At 42.5% G+C, this 22,413-nt stretch overlaps 1 protein-coding gene across 1 annotated transcript in view; it reads right to left on the bottom strand.

The window, feature by feature from the left end:
* The window catches only part of KSR1 (kinase suppressor of ras 1), a 260,113-nt gene that overhangs the window by 122,775 nt on the left and 114,925 nt on the right, over positions 1–22,413 (bottom strand). Inside the window, exon 2 of the mRNA XM_077296854.1 lies at positions 16,882–17,022. Coding sequence (XP_077152969.1) covers positions 16,882–17,022 — 141 coding nt within the window. The remainder of the gene's footprint in view (positions 1–16,881; positions 17,023–22,413) is intronic.

The raw sequence follows: 22,413 nt of genomic DNA, 5'->3' as shown, positions 1-22,413 counted from the left end.
AGAGTTTCTGACTGACAACTTTCTTCCATGGTATAAAAAGCAGAAACGTACCTTCAGGAGCAAAATCATCTTCATGTATGACAATGCACCATCTCATGCTGCAAAGAATACCTCTGAGTCATTGGCTGCAATGGGCATAAAAGGAGATAAACTCATGGTGTGGCCACCATCTTCCCCTGACCTCAACCCTATAGAGAACCTTTGGAGTATCATCAATCAAAAGATCTATGAGGGTGGGAGGCAGTTCACATCAAAACAGCAGCTCTGGGAGGTTATTCTGACTTCATGCAAAGAAATACAAGCAGAAACTCTCCAAAAACTCACAAGTTCAATGGATGCAAAAGTTGTGAAGGTGATATCAAAGAAGGGTTCCTATGTTTACATGTAACTTGGCCTGTTAGGATGTTTTGGAGTTAAAGAGCTTTTTTTTCAGTGAATGTGACCTCCTAATGCTGCAAATTCCACAAATGAGCATTTTCAGTTCTTTAAAACATATTAAATGTTTAGAAATTCTACTGTGCCTAATAATTTGGAACAGTGCATTTTGAGTTTTTATTCATTTTGGAGATTATACTGTGATGATTGGGGGGTTTCTTCAATAAAAGTCGATGTATACTCTAACGGGTGATTACTTTTATTAGACTGACTGTCATTTGCACAGACCATTTAGGAAAATCCGAGAAAAATGTCATTTGCATAATAATTTGGAAGATGGTGTGGTGACTACTTCTCAGGGACCTGTTTTATCTTTTGTCATCTTGTGTCTCAACTGTGTAGAATAAAGCAACTGAAGGACTTATATTTTTTTACTAATACCCTCTGCTTTAGAGATAAATGCTCTTTAAAAACTCTGTTACGAATAATCAAACATTTTATTATATAATACAATAATGTTAATGTATTTTCAAAGAAATAAAACGTATCTAGCTGCTCAAGAACAGATTGCACAGAACATGTAGTATCCAGCGCGAAGCATGCAGCTACAACAGTGAGCAAGGCAATTATGGGGGAGTAGAGGGTGTTGATCAGCATCAAAAGTGATAATTAATTCCCACAATCTGCAAAGCAAAAGGAACAGATAGATGCTTGGAGAATTCCACATCATATACAAATATTCTATAAAGATACAGCCATTAACTCCGTTCCAACCAATCATATTCCTTCCAACCAATCATATACATATACAGTTTATGGGGTATACACTTAATATATAATGGCTAGAGGGGATATACCGTACATATATTTATATATATTTGCACGTGTGTGCGCGTGTGTGTGTATATATATATATATATATATATATATATATATATATATATATATATATATATATATATATATTTTTATATATATATATATATATATATATATATATATATATATATATATATATATATATATATATATATATATATATATATATATATATACACACACACACACACACACATACACACACACACACACGTCATAGAGAAAAATTCCATAAAGACATCTTCAGAAGCGAGAGGAGTTTGCACTGCAACCTCGTTTTGAAGTAGGACCTCAAATTGATCATATGGGGAAAGGAAAAAGAAACTAATTATAACAGAGTAAATTAGAAAAATAGGAAGAGCTTCATCCTTCCTTTGAATCAGAGACCTCCTGCAGTGATCAGGTAGTTACCATAGAGGTTCATTGTGGGAAACACCATCCAGACTGGGATTTGTATATTCAAATATTCAAGAAGCAGAGAAGCGAAAAATAGAACACCTTCAGAGGTAACCCTTACTCTCATCAAAGCCGAATCGTAGGCTTTTTGCCTCCTTTGATCAATGATGAATATTGGGGTTTGTTCTAATTTTGCATCATCTTGCATATTTTTTATAAACACTGCCTATCTTTCTGGATTAAATATATAAATTTAATAGCCGTGTTTCTCTTGTTTTGTAAACCACACTCCTGAAGCCATATGCTACCAGTAATGTGTGTCCAATCGGTCTGTGTAAAAGATTGGTGGTGGCAGCTATCAGTTCTTTTGTTAATTTGGAGCTAGCAGTGACCGGTGGTATATACATATACACAGTAGCGTAACTACCAGGGGGGTAGAGGGTGCGTTCACCCCACGCCCCTTGCTCTGAGGGGCTCACCCAAGGCTACTGCCACTGTTAACTATGTCGGTGTGCACAGCACCCCAATGTAAGCTTCACTGTAGTGCAGGGAGACATGATCCCCCTGCACTACCGCTGTATGTTCTATAGACCGGGGAATAGGAGCATACATTCTCTGGGACTCTGGATGATGGCACTATGCCTGTAAGCTGCTTCCGGCAAACTGCAGACATGCCCATATTGCATGCAGTGTCTGCAGGAGAGACGTCACAACGCAGGGCAACAGCTTCTTCCAGCCAGAGAGTAGCTGGACAGAGGACTGGATGGTGCTGTGAGTAGCAGCTAAGGCTGATGTCTGCACCTGGGGCCAGAGCTTTCTGTGCAGTGAGGAGGGGTCAGGACACTGCTCACCTCCTGACAAGTCCTGGATGGTTTCTTATCTTGTATTTGTGGTCTTGCTGAGGCACAGTAGGTTTATGGCGACTGTTTGAACTTTCTAACAGATCGGTGTCTCTGTCGATTCAAATCGCCCGAGCATCACACAATCTGTAATAGACTTGCAAGTAGCTGCCATAAATATAAGGCACCATGCTCAGCAGGGGCTGGCTGGCAATTTTCAGCCTGGGGGGCAATCACAAGGCAGTGGCCCTCGAGTTGCGGTGGCCCTCCTTTTCCCTGCTTATATCTGGCCACTACATTAAAGTAGCAGAGATAACAGGCTTTAAAAACAGGCTGGTACACAGATATGGGAACTGAACGGAGCTTGCTGCATAGATATGGGAGCAGAATCAAGCTTACTGCAGAGATATGGGAACAGAACGGAGCTTACTACAGATATGTGAGCAGAACAGAGCTTACTACTGAGATATGGGAGCAGAACAGAGCTTATTATAGAGATATGGGAGCAGAACCGAACTTACTAGATTCAGAGATATGGGAGCCGAACCGAGCTTACTGCAAAGATATGGGAGCAGAACCGAGCTTACTACAGAGATATGGGAGCAGAACCGAGCTAACAGCAAGGAAATGGGAGCCGAACCAAGCTTACTGCAGAGATATGGGAGCAGAACGGGGCTTACTACAGAGATATGGCAGCAGAAACGAGCTTACTACATAGATAAGGGAGCAGAACCAAGCTTACTACAGAGATAGGGGAACAGAACCGAGCTTACTACAGAGATATGGGAGCAGAAACGAGCTTACTGCAAAGATATGGGAGCAGAACCAAGCTTACTACAGAGATATGGGAGCAGAACCGAGCTTAGTGCAGAGAAATGGGAGCAGAACCAAGCTTATTGCAGAGATATGGGAACAGAATCGACCTTACTACAGAGATATGGGAGTAGAACCAAACTTACTACAGAGATATGGGAGCAGAACCTAGCATACTACAGAGATAAGGGAGCAGAACCGAGCTTACTAGAGAGATAAGGGAGCAGAACCGAGCTTACTACAGAGATATGGGAGCAGAACCGAGCTTACTGCAGAGATATGGGAGCAGAACCGAGCTTACTACAGAGATAAGGGAGCAGAACCGAGCTTAATAAGTCTACTACATGGAACCAAGTCTGGTACATAGAAACTGGAGCAGAACTGAGATTACGACATACATACAGTACCATAATCTAGATTACTACATTGATAGAGTACCAGAACCAAGCTTACTGCTTAGATATGGTGCCATAACGGAGCTTACTTACAAACATACACAACAATACAGCTACACAGTGCCTAGTACTATCACCACTACACAGAGAATACATAATATTATAATATCACCATTACCTTTACATGAAACTACATTCTATACAAAGACCAATGATGCCACCATACACTCCCTGACAGAAGTTATGTTGCTTATCCATGTTATGTAAATAAAAGCTTATAACCTGATGTTAAATTCATCCATTGGTTGTATAAATTATTCTTTTGAAAGCTGGAACCCTCCAAAATGTGATTTAGGTTAAGAAAATAAATTGTTATCAAAGCAGAAATATTGATCAGTTAATAGACACAGAATGGTCAGATTTTGGCAAGACAAAATTTTTGTTGCCCACAGACAAATAATTAACTTAAAATACAAATATATGTTGCATAACATTGGTGAATGAAGTTGTGGTGCTCATCTAGATTCTTTGGTTTTGTCTTCCAAGCTTCCTCTTTCATCCTTCCCCAAACATGCTCAATGATGTTCATGTCTGGTGACTGGGCTGGCCAGTCCTTGAGCACCTTGATCTTTTTTGTCTGGAGGAACTTTGTTGTAGAGATGGATTTATGAGATGGAGCACCATCCTGCTGCAGAATTTGACCTCTTTTATGATTTGGAATATAAGCGGTAGCTAATACTTCTTGATATTTTAGGCTATTGATATTGCCTTCCACCTTGCAAATGTTTTGCACACCCCCATACTGAAGGTAACCCCAGACCATGATCTTTCAACCACCAAATGTAACTGTCTTCTGGGTGTATTTTGGATCCATACTGGCTCCAGTAAGTCTCCTGCAGTGTTTGTGGCAGCTGTGGTGTAATTCTACTGAAGAGAAATCCATCTTCTGCCACTTTTCCAGTGTCCATCTGTTTAGCAGGCTGTGGGAGTTTGTAAATGCCACACGGTTTTTTATTTGCCTTTTGTTTAGTGCTGGCTTCTGGGCACTGATTCGACCATGGAGGCCATTTTAAGACAGAATCCTACAAACTGTTCTAGTTGACACAGGTAAAGGTTTAGGTGTGCACTCAGCCTTAATATGGTGAGGTGCTAGTGTAACGGACCAATGGCCCAGAATAACAGTAAAAGTTAAGTTCACTGCACTCTCTCTAGGTTTCTTATGCAAAGTCTGGTATAAATTTATTATACATAAACTGGGAGTGTAACAGAATATTACAGCATCTGTGATTTTTTATATACAACGTTTCGGCTCAACCAGAGCCTTTGTCACGTAATCGCTTGTTCCAGCTAAGATAGTGATATACAGAGAAGGCGGAAAGTCCCAGCGGTGCAATATAAGCTCTATTGTAATCTAAATGTCCGCCTATGGAAGATCCTGTCCAGTAGTGTGGACCTGCAGTGTCTGTTATGACAAGCGGTGCACCCGCGCCTTGCTAACGATCGGCGTGTCACGTGCGGTGAATTTAACTTTTACTAGTTGACACAGGGACTTGAGGTGACCAGACCTGTTGGAGCTCTGCTGCTGTGGAAGAGGGGCTTGCTTTAGATTTTCTAACCAACAAACATTCCTCCTGAGCAGTTGTCTTGCGGGGTCTGCCAGACCTGGGCTAGTCAAACACATCTCCAGTCTCTTCAAATCTTTTTTTTAATTCTTTGTACTTGACGCTGAGACACATTAAAGGTGCCCGCCACCTCTGCAGTGAATCTGGTCTAAAGCCTCTTGATAATCCAGGCTTTGGTCGCAGGGTGGATTTTTGGCATGTTGTCAAGAGCTCAAGTTGCAGTTCAAGTGAAGGTCTGGGGTGCTGGGTATCTTTTTATACACACACACTAAATAACCGATCATTTACTGAGCACAGATGAGGATGTAAACTAGGATTGGGTGCATTATATGACCAGGCGACAAAACTTTTGTCTTGCTAAAATCTGACCATTCTGTGTCCATTAACTGATCAATATTTCTGCATTGATGTCAATTTATTTTCTTAACCTAAACCACATTTTGGAAGGTTTCAGCTTTCAAAAGAATAATTTATACAACCAATGGATGAATTTAACATCAGGTTATAAGCTTTTATTTAAATAACATGGATAAGCGACATTACTTCTGTCAGGGAGTGTACAACTTTTACTACTAGTATACTACAATACTGATCATTAATTGTAAAAAAGCACAACACTAAGTGCCATTGTATACAGGAACTCTGTATTTATGGTCAGTGTAAAGATACTACAGTGATCACTGGTGACATTATACACAGGAGATCTGAATAAGGTGTCAGTGTACAGGTAATACAGTGATCACCACTGCCAGTGACATTATACACAGGAGCTTTGTATATAGTATACAGTGTATAGTGTCAGTGTACAGGCAATAAACTGACTCACTAGTGATGTCTCTAGCTGAAGTCCTTTATCTTTGCTTTTCATTTTCATCCAGCACAGACTGTCATCACTTCTTCCAGCCAGGACTCGTCTCTGCATAAAATAACACAGTTACCTAGAGCATGGCTTCCAGACCACATTCCCCACTTTTTCCCTTTCTTCTACACCATGTTCCAAATTATTATGCAAATTATATTTTTCTCGGATTTTCCTAAATGGTCGGTGCAAATGACAGTCAGTCTAATAAAAGTCATCACCCGTTAGAGTATACATCGAGTTTTATTGGAGAAACCTCCCACTGATAACAGTATAATCTCCAAAATGAATAAAAACTCAAAATGCACTGTTCCAAATTATTAGGCACAGTAGAATTTCTAAACATTTGATCTGTTTTAAAGAACTGAAAATGCTCATTTGTCGAATTTGCAGCATTAGGAGGCAAAAAAGATATTTAACTCCAAAACATCCTAACAGGCCAAGTCACATGTTACCATAGGAACCCTTCTTTGTTATCACCTTCACAATGCTCGCCTCCATTGAACTTGTGAGTATTTGGAGAGTTTCTGCTTGTATTTCTTTGCATGAAGTCAGAATCGCCTCCCAGAGCTGCTGTTTTGATGTGAACTGCCTCCCACCCTCATAGATCTTTTGCTTGATGATACTGCAAAGGTTCTCTATAGGGTTGAGGTCAGGGGAAGATGGTGGCCACACCATGAGTTTATCTCCTTTCATGCCCATAGCAGCCAATGACTCAGAGGTATTCTTTGCAGCACTAAATGGTGCATTGTCATGCATGAAGATGATTTTTCTCCTGAAGGCACGTTTCTGCTTTTTATACTATGGAAGAAAGTTGTCAGTCAGAAATTCTATATACTTTGCAGAGGTCATTTTCACACCTTCAGGTACCTTAAAGGGCCCTTCCAGCTGTTTCCCCATGATTCCAGCCCAAAACATTACTCCTCCATCTCCTTGCTGACGTTGCAGCCTTGTTGGGACATGGTGGCCATCCACCAACCATCCACTACTCCATCCATCTGGACCACCCAGGGTTGCTCGACACTCATCAGTAAACAAGACTGTTTGGAAATCAGTCTTCATGTGTGTCTGGGCCCACTGCAACCGTTTCTGCTTGTGAACACTGTTTAGGGGTGGCCGAATAGTAGGTTTATGCACCACAGCAAGCCTTTGAAGGATCCTACTGTTATGCTCTGGTGATTAAGGAGCGACATGCGACTAGCTCTGAGCAGGTGGTAACTATACCGACCGCAGTTCCTAATCTTAACACAGACACTAGCAGTAGCCGTGGGATGTTCCTGTCACTCCCTGGACACCTCGTCACAGCCGGAGAACTAGCTACCCCTGAAGGTAGAAACAGGAAAGCTATCTTGCCTCAGAGAAAATCCCCAAAGGATAGGACAGCCCCCCACAAATAATGACTGTGAGAGGAGAAGGAAATGACATACGTAGTATGAAACAAGATTTAGCAAAGGAGGCCACTACTAGCTAGACAGAATTAGTACAGAACAGAAAACTGTGCGGTCAGTAATAAAAACTAGAAAAAGTCCACCGCAGAGAAATGCAAAAATCTCCACACCTGACTAAAGGTGTGGAGGGCAAACTCTGCTGCCCAGAGCTTCCAGCTTAGCTAAATAGATCCATACTGATAAGCTGGACAAATGAGCAAAACATAGAAAATGCCAAACAACAAAGTCCACAACAAGTGAACTGCAAAAAGACAAGCAAGGACTTAGCTTTGCTGAAATGGTCAGAGTGGCAGGGAAATCCTCAGAGAGCCATGACTCCAAGCTCAACAATTGACAACTGGCATTGAATTAGGGATAAAGCCAGACTAATATAGCCGAGCCAGAAAGACGATCAGTGAGAACAGCTGCTGATGCTAAATCCAAGAAGCAGCCATACCACTCAAAACCACAGGAGGGAGCCGAAGAGCAGAATTCACAAAAATGCTACTTATAACCACCGGAGGGAGGCCAAGAGCGGAATTCACAACACCTACACCTTGAGGTTCGAGGGACTCCAGAGGCACCAGCAGCTTCAAATAATTGTTTGCTGCTTTGTAATGGTATTTTGGCTGCTGCTCTCTTTATCCAATTAATTTGTCTGACAGAAAACCTTCCTCATTATGCCTTTATCTGCATGAACTCTGTCTGTGCTCTGTTTCAGTCACAAATCTCTTCACAGTATGATGATCACTCTTAAGTTTTCGTGAAATATCTAATGTTTTCATACTTTGACCAAGGCATTGCACTATTTAATGCTTTTCAGCAGCAGAGAGATCCTTTTTATTTCCCATATTGCTTGAAACCTGTGGTCTGCTTTATAATGTGGAACATCATTTTTAAGTAGTTTTTCTTTAATTAGAATCACCTGGAAAACTAATGATCACATGTGTTTAAGATTGATTTCAGTGATCCACTGAGCCCTGAGACACAATACCATCCACGAGTTTATTTGAAAAACAAAACAATTAAATCTTTATGACACTTATATCCAATTTGCATAATAATTTGGAACATGGTGTACACTAGACATCTGAATACAGAGGTGCACCCACAAACAATATATAATTGGTTATTATGCAACCTCATAGATTGTAAGCTTGCAAGCAGGGCCCTCATTCCTTTTGGTATCTGTTGATCTATGTGTTTATTGTTATGCTTAATGTCCATTATCTGTACAAGTCCCCTCTAAAATGTAAAGTGTTGGCACTATAGAAATAAAATTATCATAATTATTATTATTAACCGACCACTCCAAATATAAATTATAATCCAACACTGTGCACCCACTAACTTTAAATAGCCACTTTCCTCATTTAATATATAAATTTAATAATATAAATCTTATGACACCCCCACCCTCATCATGGGTGATTTCAATATCCCAATTGCTTCTCCCCTCTCCCCATCTGCTTCTCACCTTTTATCTCTAACCTCCTCTTTCGGCCTCTCGCAGCATACTAACTCTCCAACACATGATGATGGAAACTCCCTTGATTTGGTCTTCTCCCGGCTTTGCTCACTGGATGATTTCACAAACTCCCCTCTCCCGCTCTCTGACCACAACCTTCTTTCATTCTCTATCAAGAACTGCCATCCCGCTCAGGTCATCCCCACTTTCCACACTTATAGAAACATACAGGCCATTAACACCCAGAAACTTATGAAGAACTTGCAGTCTTCATTGGCCCCAATCTCCTCCATCTCTTGTCCTGATTCTGCTCTGAAGCATTACAACGAAACCCTGCAAAGTGCCCTGGAAGAAGCTGCACCTCCTATACATAGAACAACTCGGCACAGACGGCGACAACCGTGGCACACGCTGCAAACACGTTTCCTGCAGCGGTGCTCCAGGTGCGCCGAACGTCTGTGGAGAAAATCTAATCTGCCTGAAGATTTCATCCATTATAAGTTCATGTTAAAAACATACAACTCTGCCCTTCACCTCTCCAAACAAACCTATTTCAACACCCTCATCACCTCGCTGTCCAATAACCCTAAACGTCTCTTTGACACTTTCCGGTCCCTACTCAACCCAAGAGAGCAGGCCCCAACCACAGATCTCCACGCTGACGATCTGGCCAATTACTTACCTTTGCCCGACATTGCCATCTCTGTGTGCGGTTCCACCATTACTCCAAAGCAACATGCCCGCTGCCTTGGAGTCATCCTTGATTCCGAGCTTTCATTCACCCCCCACATCCGATCACTGGCTCGCTCTTCTTATCTGCATCTCAAAAACATTTCCAGAATTCGCCCTTTTCTTACTTTCGACTCTGCAAAAACTCTTACTGTCTCACTTATTCATTCTCGTCTGGACTATTGTAACTCTCTACTAATTGGCCTACCTTTTACCAGACTCTCCCCGCTCCAATCTGTCCTGAATGCTGCTGCCAGGATCATATTCCTCGCCAACCGTTACACCGATGCCTCTACCTTGTGCCAGTCATTACACTGGCTACCCATCCAATCCAGAATCCAGTACAAAACTACTACCCTCATCCACAAAGCACTCCATGGCTCAGCACCACCCTACATCTCCTCTCTGGTCTCAGTCTACCAACCTACCCGTGCCCTCCGCTCTGCTAATGACCTCAGGTTAGCATCCTCAATAATCAGAACCTCCCACTCCCGTCTCCAAGACTTTACACGTGCGGCGCCGATTCTTTGGAATGCACTACCTAGGTTAATACAATTAATCCCCAATCCCCACAGTTTTAAGCGTGCACTAAAAACTCATTTGTTCAGATTGGCCTACCGCCTCAACGCATTAACCTAATTATCCCTGTGTGGCCTATTAATAAAAAACAACAACATAATCACGTTCCTCCATCATGTTCTCATACACTTTATGCAGTTAATAGCCTCTGTGTCTGTACTGTTACATACTTAGGCAGTTAACTGGTTCATGCAGCTTTACATGAACACCCGAGCCTTACACTATGGCTGGTCCAAATAACTAAAGCAATTGTTACCATCCACCTCTTGTGTCTCCCCTTTTCCTCATAGATTGTAAGCTTGCGAGCAGCAGGGCCCTCTTTCCTCCTGGTATCTGTTTTGAACTGTGATTTCTGTTATGCTGTAATGTCTGTTGTCTGTATAAGTCCCCTCTATAAGTTGTAAAGCGCTGCGGAATATGTTGGCGCTATATAAATAAAATTATTATTATTATTATTATAAATTAATTAGCACCTGTACTCTTTCCCCCAATTCATTACCAGTCACTTCATCCTCAACGCCCCCCACTATGTACCTACCACTCTAACCCTAACCCCGATTCGTTATAGTTACATGCCCCTCCCGCCCCAATTCATTGTCATGTCTCTCTCTCACCCTCTATTCATTATCAACTGCTCTACCCCACATTCAATACATCATTTACTCCCCCACCCTTAAAATTCATTATTTGTTCTTCCCCTAGATCATCATTTGCTCTCCCCACCCCCTCTTCAATTGATCATTTGCTCTCCCCACCCCCACCTTCAATTAAATTGCTGTCCCCTGTCCCTCACACTGAATTTATCATTTTGCAGTCCCCCCACTTTAATGTGAAGTCCCCTTCATTCATTGCAGTCCCCTATCACCCTCTCACTTCATCTGCAGTGCCCCTTCATCATTTGCAGCCCCCTATCCCCCTTCCATTTCATCATGAGCAGTCCCACATCAGACACACTTCATCATGTGCAGTCCTGTAGTCCCCTTCTCCCACTTCATCATGTGCAGCCTCCTTACACCCCCCACTTCATAACTTGCAGTTACCCACCATTAAATTTATTTTATAAAGAAAACAAAAAAGTTTGTCATACTTACCTCACCAGTCGCTCCCCTGCAGTGCCTCTCTGCTTCTAGCATCCGGGTCATGTCGGCGTGTGCGTGAGGACGCCATCGCGCATGCCCAACACCTAACCTGGAAGTATAGAGAACATGAAGGGAGCAGTAGCTGCGCAGCCGTCAAGGTGACAGCCAAGTATAGCTCCTGGCCCCAGCGCAGACGTGTGCACTAACTGTGATGCAGCTGTGTCTGCTGCCAGCCGTGTCACAGTACAGCAGACATGGCTGCGCACAATTTGCTGTGTGGCTGTAGCCACCACCAGGCAGCCGGCCCTGAACAGATGCTGGGGGAGCGGCCCGGGGGGCATTTGCCTCTTTGCCACCTGGGCCAGTCAGCCCCTGATGCTCAGTTAGAGGGACTGCCATGAGTAGTCAGTATCATGCACTGTACTGACAGACATCACCTCGGCTGCAGGACAGCAAAGATTAGAATATGTCTCTAACTCTCTATATATATACTAGATATGCAGTATATAAATGTAAAGATATATAGTAGCAAAAAAATGAAGGCAGCACACCATTGACAAAATGAAAAAATAGTGTTTTAATAACCCATTGGGGATCAGCGACATTTCGGTTCTACTATATATATATATATATATATATATATATATATATATTCATATATATATATATATATACACACACACTGTATATGTGTATATATATATATATATATATATATATATATATATATATATATATATATATATATATATATATATATTCATATATATATATATATATATATATATATATATATACACACACACACACACACACACACACACACACACACACACAACATGAGACGTAGCCCTGTAGCCGAGGTGAGGGTCCTATCATCTCATATTGTAAATCCAGAGTGGAAGGCATGACAACCCAATTACCGTATATACTCGAGTATAAGCCGACCAGAGTATAAGCCGACCCCCCAAATTTTGCCACAAAAAACTGGGAAAACGTAATGACTCTGAGTATAAGCCTAGGGTGGGAAATGCAGCAGCTACTGGTAAATTTCAAAAATAAAAATAGATACCAATAAAAGTAAAATTAATTGAGACATCAGTAGTTTAAGTGTTTTTGAATATCCATATTGAATCAGGAGCCCCATATAATGCTCCATACAGTTCATGATGGCCCCATAAGATGCTCCATACAAAATACGCCCCATATAATGCTCCGTACAGTTCATTATGGCCCCATAAGATGCTCCATGTTAAAATATGCCCCATATAATGCTCCATGCAGTTCATTATGGCCCCATAAAATGCTCCATATACAAATATGCCCCATATAATGCTCCATGCAGTTCATTATGGCCCCATAAGATGTTCCATATACAAATATGCCCCATATAATGCTCCATGCAGTTCATTATGGCCGCATAAGATGCTCCATATACAAATATGCCCAATATAATGCTCCATGCAGTTCATTATGGCCCCATAAGATGCTCCATATACAAATATGCCCCATATAATGCTCCATACAGTTCATTATGGCCCCATAAGATGCTCTATATACAAGTATGCCCCATATAATGCTCCATACAGTTCATTATGACCCCACAGACGCTCCATATAACAATGTGCCACATATAATGCTGCTGCTGCAATAAAAACAAAAAATTACATACTCCCTCTCGTCGCTGCTCCTCAGCGTCCCGTCTCTCCGCACTGACTGTTCAGGCAGAGGGCGGTACGCACACTAATATGTCATCGCGCCCTCTGACCTGAACAGTCACTGCAGACGAAACGGAAGACGGAGCGGCGCCGACGCTGGAACGAGGGACAGGTGAATATGAAATACTCACCTGCTCCCGGCGCGGTCCCTGGCAGCTTCTCCCGGACAGATGGTCTCCGGTGCCCGCAGCTTCTTCCTGTAGTGAGCGGTCACATGGTACCACTCATTATAGTAATGAATATGCGGCTCCACCCCTATGGGAGTGGAGTCCATATTCATTACTTTAATGAGTGGTACCACATGACCACTGAACAGAGGAAGAAGGTGCTGGCGCCGGAGACCATGGGACATGCAGGGACCGCGTCAGGAGCAGGTGAGTATGTGACCGTCGTCGCTCCCCCTCACCCGCCGACCCCCCGCTGACCATGACTCGAGTATAAGCCGAGAGGGGCACTTTCAGCCCATTTTTTGGGGCTGAAAATCTCGGCTTATACTCGAGTATATACGGTATATAACTTTTTATTAAAAAATGAATTCCAACAAAGTTGAGGATGAATGTATATGATAAAGAGCCAAACAGAAAAAAATACAAACAGCCAGTATGTGGTTATAAATGTTCACATATAGGTATAGGCCCCTGAACGTATACCCAGTCTGGACAACAAGACGTACCAGGGCGCACACTTTCTTATTTACATGAGTAATATTTTACCTTCCCTCTTCTAATTCCCTCTTTCTTTCTGGTCCCCTCTTTGGGGTCTTGTCCTGACAAGAGTATTTCTTGTATGGTTACCTGGATGCTTTCAGGGAGCTATACCCATATGCTGGCCTTTATTCGCACCCACTGGCTGTTTCTATTTTCTTCTATTTAGCTCTTTGTCATATGCACAGGTGCTTCTCACTAAATTAGAATATCATCAAAAAGTTAATTAATTTCAATTATTCAATACAAAAAGTGAAACTCATATTATATACAGGGTGGGTCATTTATATGGATACACCTAAATAAAATGGGAATGGTTGGTGGTATCAACTTCCTGTTTGTGGCACATTAGTATATGGGAGGGGGAAAACTTTTCCAGATGGGTGGTGACCATGGTGGCCATTTTGAAGTCGGGCATTTTGGATCAAACTTTTTTTTTTTTCAATGGGTAGAGGGTCATGTGACACATCAAATTTCACAATAAAAACAATGGTGTGCTTGGTTTTAACGTAACTGTATTCTTTCATGAGTTATTTACAAGTTTATGACCACTTATAAAATGTGTTCAAACTGCTGCCCATTGTGTTGGATTGTCAATGCAACCCTCTTCTCCCACTCTTGACACACTGATAACAACACCACAGAAGAAATGCTAGCACAGGCTTCCAGTATCTGTTGTTTCAGATGCTGCACATATTGTATCTTCACAGCATAGACAATTGCCTTCAGATGACCCCAAGGATAAAAGTCTAATGGGGTCAGTTCGGGAGACCTTGGTGGCCTTTAAACTGGCCCACGAGCCTCCAGCAGCACCCTGGCTGCAATGGTAACCATCAGCACTCTGTCATCACATTGGAGAGACCCATAGGTGCCCATATAAACAAGCCACCGGAATGGCTGCAGTGTTTCAGAGAAAAATATACTAATAGTCTTCCCTGCAGAGGACAGGGATAAGCCACAGGGGACCACCTGTCCAACTAGTCTGAGGTCCGTTCCCTGGTGGCTTCTCCCTGCCCGAAGCACCGGAGTGACAGGTCTCTGCCTATACTTGCATGTAGGCAAAAAACTTTCAGTAACTGACAGCGGAGTAAAGACAGCTACATTTACAGTATGTTTTTCTTGAAATGCTGCAGTGTATGTGAGTCACACAAGCCTGGATCATCATAATCATCATCTTTATTTTTATATAGCGCCAACATATTCCGCAGCGCTTTAAACTTTGCACTATCAGTATCCCTATAAGTATGTCTTTGGAATGTGGGAGGAAACCGGGAAACCTGGAGCAAACCCATGCAAACACCGGGAGAACAAACTCCTGGATGAGTTCATCCAGCTAGAACCTGATACATGTTGCCCATGGATTGGGCAGCATGTGTCAACTGACAGGTTTCCTTTAAATGCGGCTGTTAATTGTAGACAGTGGCCATTAAGGGGTTAAATAGCAGTGATAGAGTAAGCAACATTCGACTACAGTGTTCCATAAAGAATAAACACACCTCCTCTGTATGAAAGACAGGGCTCTGAGGGCCTGGTTCCCAGTTTACAGAGTTCCATTCTTGGGATCAGTGGGGGTCCCACTATTGATAACAACCCCTTAAAGTCTGTACTGCAAGGCAGTGTTTACAGATGTGACATTCATGATCACTTAAACAGTATGTAAAAAAGCAAGAGGTAAGGTCCTGGATGACAGATATGTGGTGGTTGGTAATGTAAAGCCTGTAACAGTAACACTAGGTTACAGAGGGAATTTTAATTCGACTGGATTTTGGGTCCAGCATTTAGGAGCAACCAATAGAGTCTGGATGGGAAAGGTTGCTCCCATAATCCAGCCTGGGGCTTACAAGCCTAATAACAGCAGCTGGGTTAGCTCAGCAGAGTGGATTTTGGGCTGGGGATGAACAGTGGTGTTTGATTGGTGAACACATTATAAACTGCTTGAGCTGATACTGCCAGGAATACAGAGATTAGCAAGGCTGCTACATTTACTTTGTTCATTGTACCTGTTTATGTTGTGCATTTGTACTTAAGGAAGGCTGTTTTCATTTTGAAGCTGTAAAGTTTATAATGAGCAATTAAATAAACCTTATGCAGTTTTGATTAAAAAAAACCCCTATGCATGTGCGTATCCAAGCGGCTACCAGAGAGCTGAACCCCTACAATACCTGTAACATTTCCGATCAATCAAAATGGTACCAAGACACTGCCACAAATTGATGTTGTTCTGCACAGTGGGGATCAATATCAGAATTAAGTTCCTTAAATTCATTATATTATCAGAGAAACTAAAAATAATAGGAATGATTTACTAACCTACATGCACTACAACACTGGCTTAATTTTGTCTTGCATGTCCTGCACCACATTCATCACCTTTTTTGACTTGACAAGGAGCTTGGCCTATCAGAATGGGAATATTGCTTGATAGGAGAAGTGGCAGAGCCTAGACTGAGATTCTGTGTGCTGAAACTGAGCCAAAATTTGGTGTAACTTAGTGGACCAAAGTAAGCCATCTAATAGATGGTATAATGCCACTGCAATATAAAGATGCTCCAAATGTATCAAACTTTTTACGACCAGTATGTATGGTATCTTGTCCATGTTTGCACTGTCTAAAAGTTGGCCAATTTTAGAAAAATGAGCCCCAATGTCCCATGTCTGTGGGGAGCAATAATTACCACTGTTGCCCTAGTCATACGATTAATGGGAATACTTTTTGTTATCAGCTGTTGCCCTGGAGAAGGGAGCAAGTTGGAACTCATAGGTTAGGCTTGCGGGTCCTGCATTTCCATCTAAGTAACAACATCTGCAGGGCAGGGAGGAATAGATCTGTCATCCAGCCATATATCAATGCAACATCTTGTCAGTGTAAGAAAGTTTTTGAATATATTCCATCATTAGACCTAACTATTGTAAGGTTCTGTGGACATGAAATAAGAATGTAGAGGCTAAAATAAAACTATAAATTATTTTTGTGAACGAATGAATGAATGAAAGCTCACCTGCACAACCTCATTTCTCACACCAACTGTATAGAGCCAGTCATTGACTTTGGGGTATCGGTTCAGCATCGGTGTTCTCTCCGGATGAGGCACTTGAAGCTTGCACCGAAGCTGCTTGCTAATATAATTCATCAGCTTGGCCTGCAAGAATAAAGTACAATGTTCATATTTCGCAGGGTTGCCTGTAAGAGCATTTCTAAAATAATAGTAACAAAGCAATATCAGGAACAGATTGGAAATCTTGTGACATGTCAATGACCACTCTTAGTCAGACGTATCAGTAAGTTGTCCTGTTAAGCTATGTGCACACGTTCAGGATTTCTTGCAGAAAATTCCTGAGAAAAACCTGAAATTTTCGGCAAGAAATCTGCATGCGTTTTTTGCGCGTTTTTGCCGCGTTTTTGATGTGTTTTTTTCCGGACATTTCCCAATGCATTTTATAGTGGGAAATCCGCAAAAAACCCGCAAAATTAATGAACATGCTGCGTTTTTTTACCGCGATGCGTTTTTTTCACGGAAAAAAATGCATCATGTGCACAAAACATGTGGAATTCATTCTAAATGATGGGATGCATATTGTATGCTTTTTTTTGCGGTTTTATAGCGTTTTTTTTGCGAAAAAACGTGAAAAAACCACGAAAAATCAGCAACGTGTGCACACAGCCTTATTCCTATAAATCAGAAAGAAAATAATTTGTATTGTTGGGAACCTGTCCCATGATTTATGCAGCCTGGACCATGGGCATCAGGAATGTAAGACTGGCTCCTCTACTACAAACATCCATGTTTTACTCTAAAACACTGCATTGTTTCAGAGGAAAATGTAGCTAAAAGTGCGGACAGGGAAGTCCAAGAGGCAGGTCTCTGCTGGCTTCTTCTCACTTACTCAGCTAGACTGGGAGCCAGGTACGGACTGGGGCTGAACTTCATCACTGGCATTTGCAATCACACAGGCCCATGCTGTCCCTGTCCCCAAGCACCAGATGGGAAATATTACTAGTAATTTTACCCTGGATGGAGGGAGGAAAGCAAGATTTTCCACAGACCAATATTTGTAATGATACCCGTGGCCTGCTGGGGTAAGTGACGGAGTCAGCGACTTTCGGCTCCGTCACAACTCTTAACAGTATGGATGTCTTGAGAACACCGATTCTTTTAACAAAGTAGCAGACTAGGCGGCCCATGACCAGACAGGCCCTTCTGGCCTTTGCCAGAATTTCCAGATGGCCAGTCAGGCCCTGCTGACAGCTCTCTGTATAGATTGAGACTGGTCAGCAGTATCAAATTGGGTTCCAAGGTTCCACCAGTAACCAACTCAAGGGCCCCACTTTTCAGCTACATGCAAATGTGACATTATTGTCAATCATAAATGTATACACTGTTAAATGAATAAGATGCTGCCTTTGTCTGTACATAGTGAATCAAATATATTGTGCCAAGTACTGCTTATATAAGAGGGTGATGGCTCACTCTTGCACAAGGGCCCACTGGAGAATTTTCCTGTGGGCCATTCCAAGCCTGCCTGTCAGTCTACCTGAGCAGAATGGACTGCTGTGCAGTTGATATGGCTTTGATACACATCAGGCTTAATGAGGGAGCGTGCAGGAGTCAGAGAGACCCGAGTCATTAAAGGACTCTGTCAGCACAGAATGAATGATCAAACTAAGTCTCACCACTTGGGGCATAATGGCAGTTCCAATCATTAAATACACCTTCACACCTGCGTGTTTTTCCTCAATCTCCATCCCCCTTTCCTTTGATTGACATCTCTGGATTCATAGTCAGAAAAGGGTGGAGATTGATGGAAAACAAGCAGGTTGTACGGTGTATTTAAATAATTGGCTCTGCCATGATGTGTTGAGCGCCTGTACATAATAATAATAATAATAATAATTTTATTTATATAGCGCCAACATATTCCACAGCGCTTTACAAAATATAGAGGGGATTTGTACACACAATAGAAATTTACAGCATAACAAAAATCAGTTCAAAATACATACCAAGAGGAGTGAGGGCCCTGCTCGCAAGCTTACAAACTATGAGGAAAAAGGGGAGACACGAGAGGTGGATGGTAACAATTGCTTTCGTTGTTCAGACCAGCCATAGTGAAATGATCGGGTGTTCATGTAAAGCTGCATGAACCAGTTAACAGCCTAAGTATGTAACAGTACAGACACAGAGGGCTATTAACTGCATAAAGTGCATGAGAACATGATGCGAGGAACCTGATTATGGTTTAAGTTTTTTGAATATGAAACACAGGGATAGTTAGGTTAATACGTTGAGGCGGTAGGCCAGTCTGAACAAATGCGTTTTTAGGGCACGCTTAAAACTGTGGGGATTGGGGATTAATCGTATTAACCTGGGTAGTGCATTCCAAAGAATTCGCGAAGCACGTGAAAGGTCTTGGAGACGGGAGTGGGAGGTTCTGATTATTGAGGATGCTAACCTCAGGTCATTAGCAGACCGGAGGGCAAGGGTAGGGTGGTAGACTGAGACCAGGGAGGAGATGTAGGGCAGTGCTGAGCCATGGAGTGCTTTGTGGATGAGGGTAATAGTTTTGTACTGGATTCTGGAGTGGATGGGTAACCAGTGTAATGACTGGCACAGGGTAGAGGCATTGGTGTAACGGTTGGCGAGGAATATAATCCTGGCAGCAGCATTCAGGACAGATTGGAGCAGGGAGAGTATGGTAAGAGGGAGGCCGATTAAGAGAGTTACAATAGTCCAGACAAGAATGAATGAAACAGTGAGAGTTTTTGCAGAGTCAAAAGTTAGAAAAGGGCGAATTCTAGAAATGTTTTTGAGATGCAGATAAGAAGAGCGAGCCAGTGATCGGATGTGGGGGGTGAATGAAAGCTTGGAATCAAGGATGACCCCAAGGCAGCGGGCATGTTGCTTGGGAGTAATGGTGGAACCACACACGGAGATAGCAATGTCAGGATAAGGTAGGTTAGTAGAGGGAGAGAACACGAGGAGTTCAGTTTTTGACAGGTTCGGTTTCAGACAGAGGGAGGACATGATGTTAGAGACAGCGGTAAGACAATCACTGGTGTTTTCTAAAAAGGAAGGAGTGATATCAGGAAAAGGAGTGTATAATTGGGTGTCATCAGCATAGAGATGGTACTGGAAACCAAATCTACTGATTGTTTGTCCAATAGGGGCTATATACAAAGAGAAAAGGAGGGGGCCTAGGACTGATCCTTGAGGAACCCCAACAGTAAGGGGAAAGTGAGAGGAGGAGGAGCCAGCAAAAGATACAGTGAAGGAGCGGTCAGAGATAGGAGGAGAACCAGGAGCGAACGGTGTCCTTGAGGCCGATGGAGCGGAGCATAGTGAGGAGGAGCTGATGATCCACAGTATCGAATGCTGCGGAGAGATCCAAGAGAATTAGCATGGAGTAGTGACAATTAGATTTAGCTGTTAGTAGATCATTAGAGACTTTAGTGAGTGCAGTTTCAGTAGAGTGTAAAGAGCGGAAACCAGATTGAAGACGGTCGAGAATAGAGTTATCTGAGAGATAGCGGATGAGACGGGAGTGGACCAGGCGTTCGAGGAGTTTAGAGATGAAGGGAAGATTAGAGACCGGTCTATAATTAGCGGCACAGTTTTGATCGAGGGATGTTTTTTAATTAATGGATGTATGATGGCATGCTTAAATGAGGAGGGAAAGATACCGGGAGAGGTTGAATATTTTTGTTAGGTGAGAGGTGACAGCAGGGGAAAGGGACTGGAGGAGATGTGACGGAATGGGGTCACTGGTGCAAGTGGTCGGGGGAGAAGATGCAAGGAGCCTGATTACTTCTTCTTCTGTAACTGGTTCAAAGTCAGAGAGTGAACTAGATGCAGTGGGGGAGGGAGGACAGTGCATGGTATGAAGGGATTAGGAGATAATTTCCTGTCGGATGTGGTCAATTTTTTCTTTGAAGAAATTGGCCAGATCGTCAGATCCGTGGTTGGAGCCTGCACTCTTGGGTTGAGTAGAGAATGGAAAGTGTCAAAGAGACGTTTAGGGTTATTGGACAGTGAGGTGATGAGGGTGTTAAAATAGGTTTGTTTGGAGAGGTGAAGGGTAGAGTTGTATGTTTTAAGCATGAATTTATAATGGATGAAATCTTCGGGTAGATTAGATTTTCTCCACAGACGTTCAGCGCACATGGAGCACCGCTGCAGGAAATGTGTTTGCAGCATGTGCCAACAGTTGTCGCCGTCTGTGCCGAGTTGTTCTATGTGAAGGAGGTGCAATTTCATCCAGGGCACGTTGCAGTGTTTCATTATAGTGCATCAATGCAGAATCAGGACATGAGATGGAGGAGATAGGGGCCAATGAGGACTGCAAGTTCTTCATAAGTTTCTGGGTATTAATGGCCTGTATGTTTCTATACGTGTGGAAAGTGAGGGTGACCTGAGCGGGATGGCAGTTCTTGGTAGAGAATGAAAGAAGGTTGTGGTCAGAGAGCGGGAGAGGGGAGTTTGTGAAATCGTCCACTGAGCAAATCCGGGAGAAGACCAAGTCGAGGGAGTTTCCGTCTTCATGCGTTGGAGAGTTAGTATGCTGCGAGAGGCCGAAAGAGGTTAGAGATAAAAAGGTGAGAAGCAGATGGGGAGAGGGGGAAAGCAATGGGGATGTTGAAATCACCCATGATGAGGGTGGGGATCTCACAGCAGAGAAAGTGTGGAAGCCATGTGGCAAAGTGACCCAGGAACTGATGAGAAGGGCTGGGAGAACAATACACCACTGCCACTCGCATGGAGAAGGTGATGCAGAGTCTGACAGCATGGACTTCATGTACTTAGTTTGAACTGTCATTCTGTGCTGACAGAGTCCCTCTTAATGAGTCAGGCAAGTCTGACAAGTGATGTGCAGCTCATTACAAATCTAACTCCACTTAGCGACTAGCGTAAGATTTATGGCAGAAGTTTCGCCGCAACTAGTCATGATTTTGACAAGTGGTCATCTCCACGCAGTGTTATGCCCCTGTCATGCGCCAGTTTTGCACAGCTGCGTCTCAGCTTTACTAGCAGGCCTGGCCAAAACTGTTGTGAAAACGCCAAGTCGCAACATTTTTAAACTCTGCGATGTTTCAAAGTATTTTATGCCACAATTCTGGCATAATTGCTTTACTGAATCTGGGCCAAATTTTAATAGAAAACAGAATAGCTTTGTACATAAAACTACAACATCCCTTCAATAGTGGACTAACCTGAAAGGTTATGTATTACCAAAACAGGAGTATATTCTGTTATCAAGACCAGTGCAGATGAACCATCCAGAATTGTGAGGATCAATTTTATACCATGTATATTATACATGGAAAAAAAATCTTCAAAGGGAAAGGCATGTGCAGCCTACAAACAGATATGTGACTTTATGGTTTCACACTCGCTGTGCTATTTAATGTATACAGGAAATATAAAACCAGATTTCATTATTATCTGTGCTATGGAAAATATTAACACAAGAATGTTTCCCACACACGTTCAGCTAACATGTCACATTTCACAAGTTTTAAACCCTAACCATTATAT

The sequence above is a fragment of the Ranitomeya variabilis genome, chromosome 3 (genome assembly GCF_051348905.1).
Source record: "Ranitomeya variabilis isolate aRanVar5 chromosome 3, aRanVar5.hap1, whole genome shotgun sequence".
In the NCBI taxonomy this organism is placed as follows: Eukaryota; Metazoa; Chordata; class Amphibia; order Anura; family Dendrobatidae; genus Ranitomeya; species Ranitomeya variabilis.
Note: the sequence above shows the minus strand (reverse complement) of the source record. Positions and strands in the feature narration are given on the sequence as shown.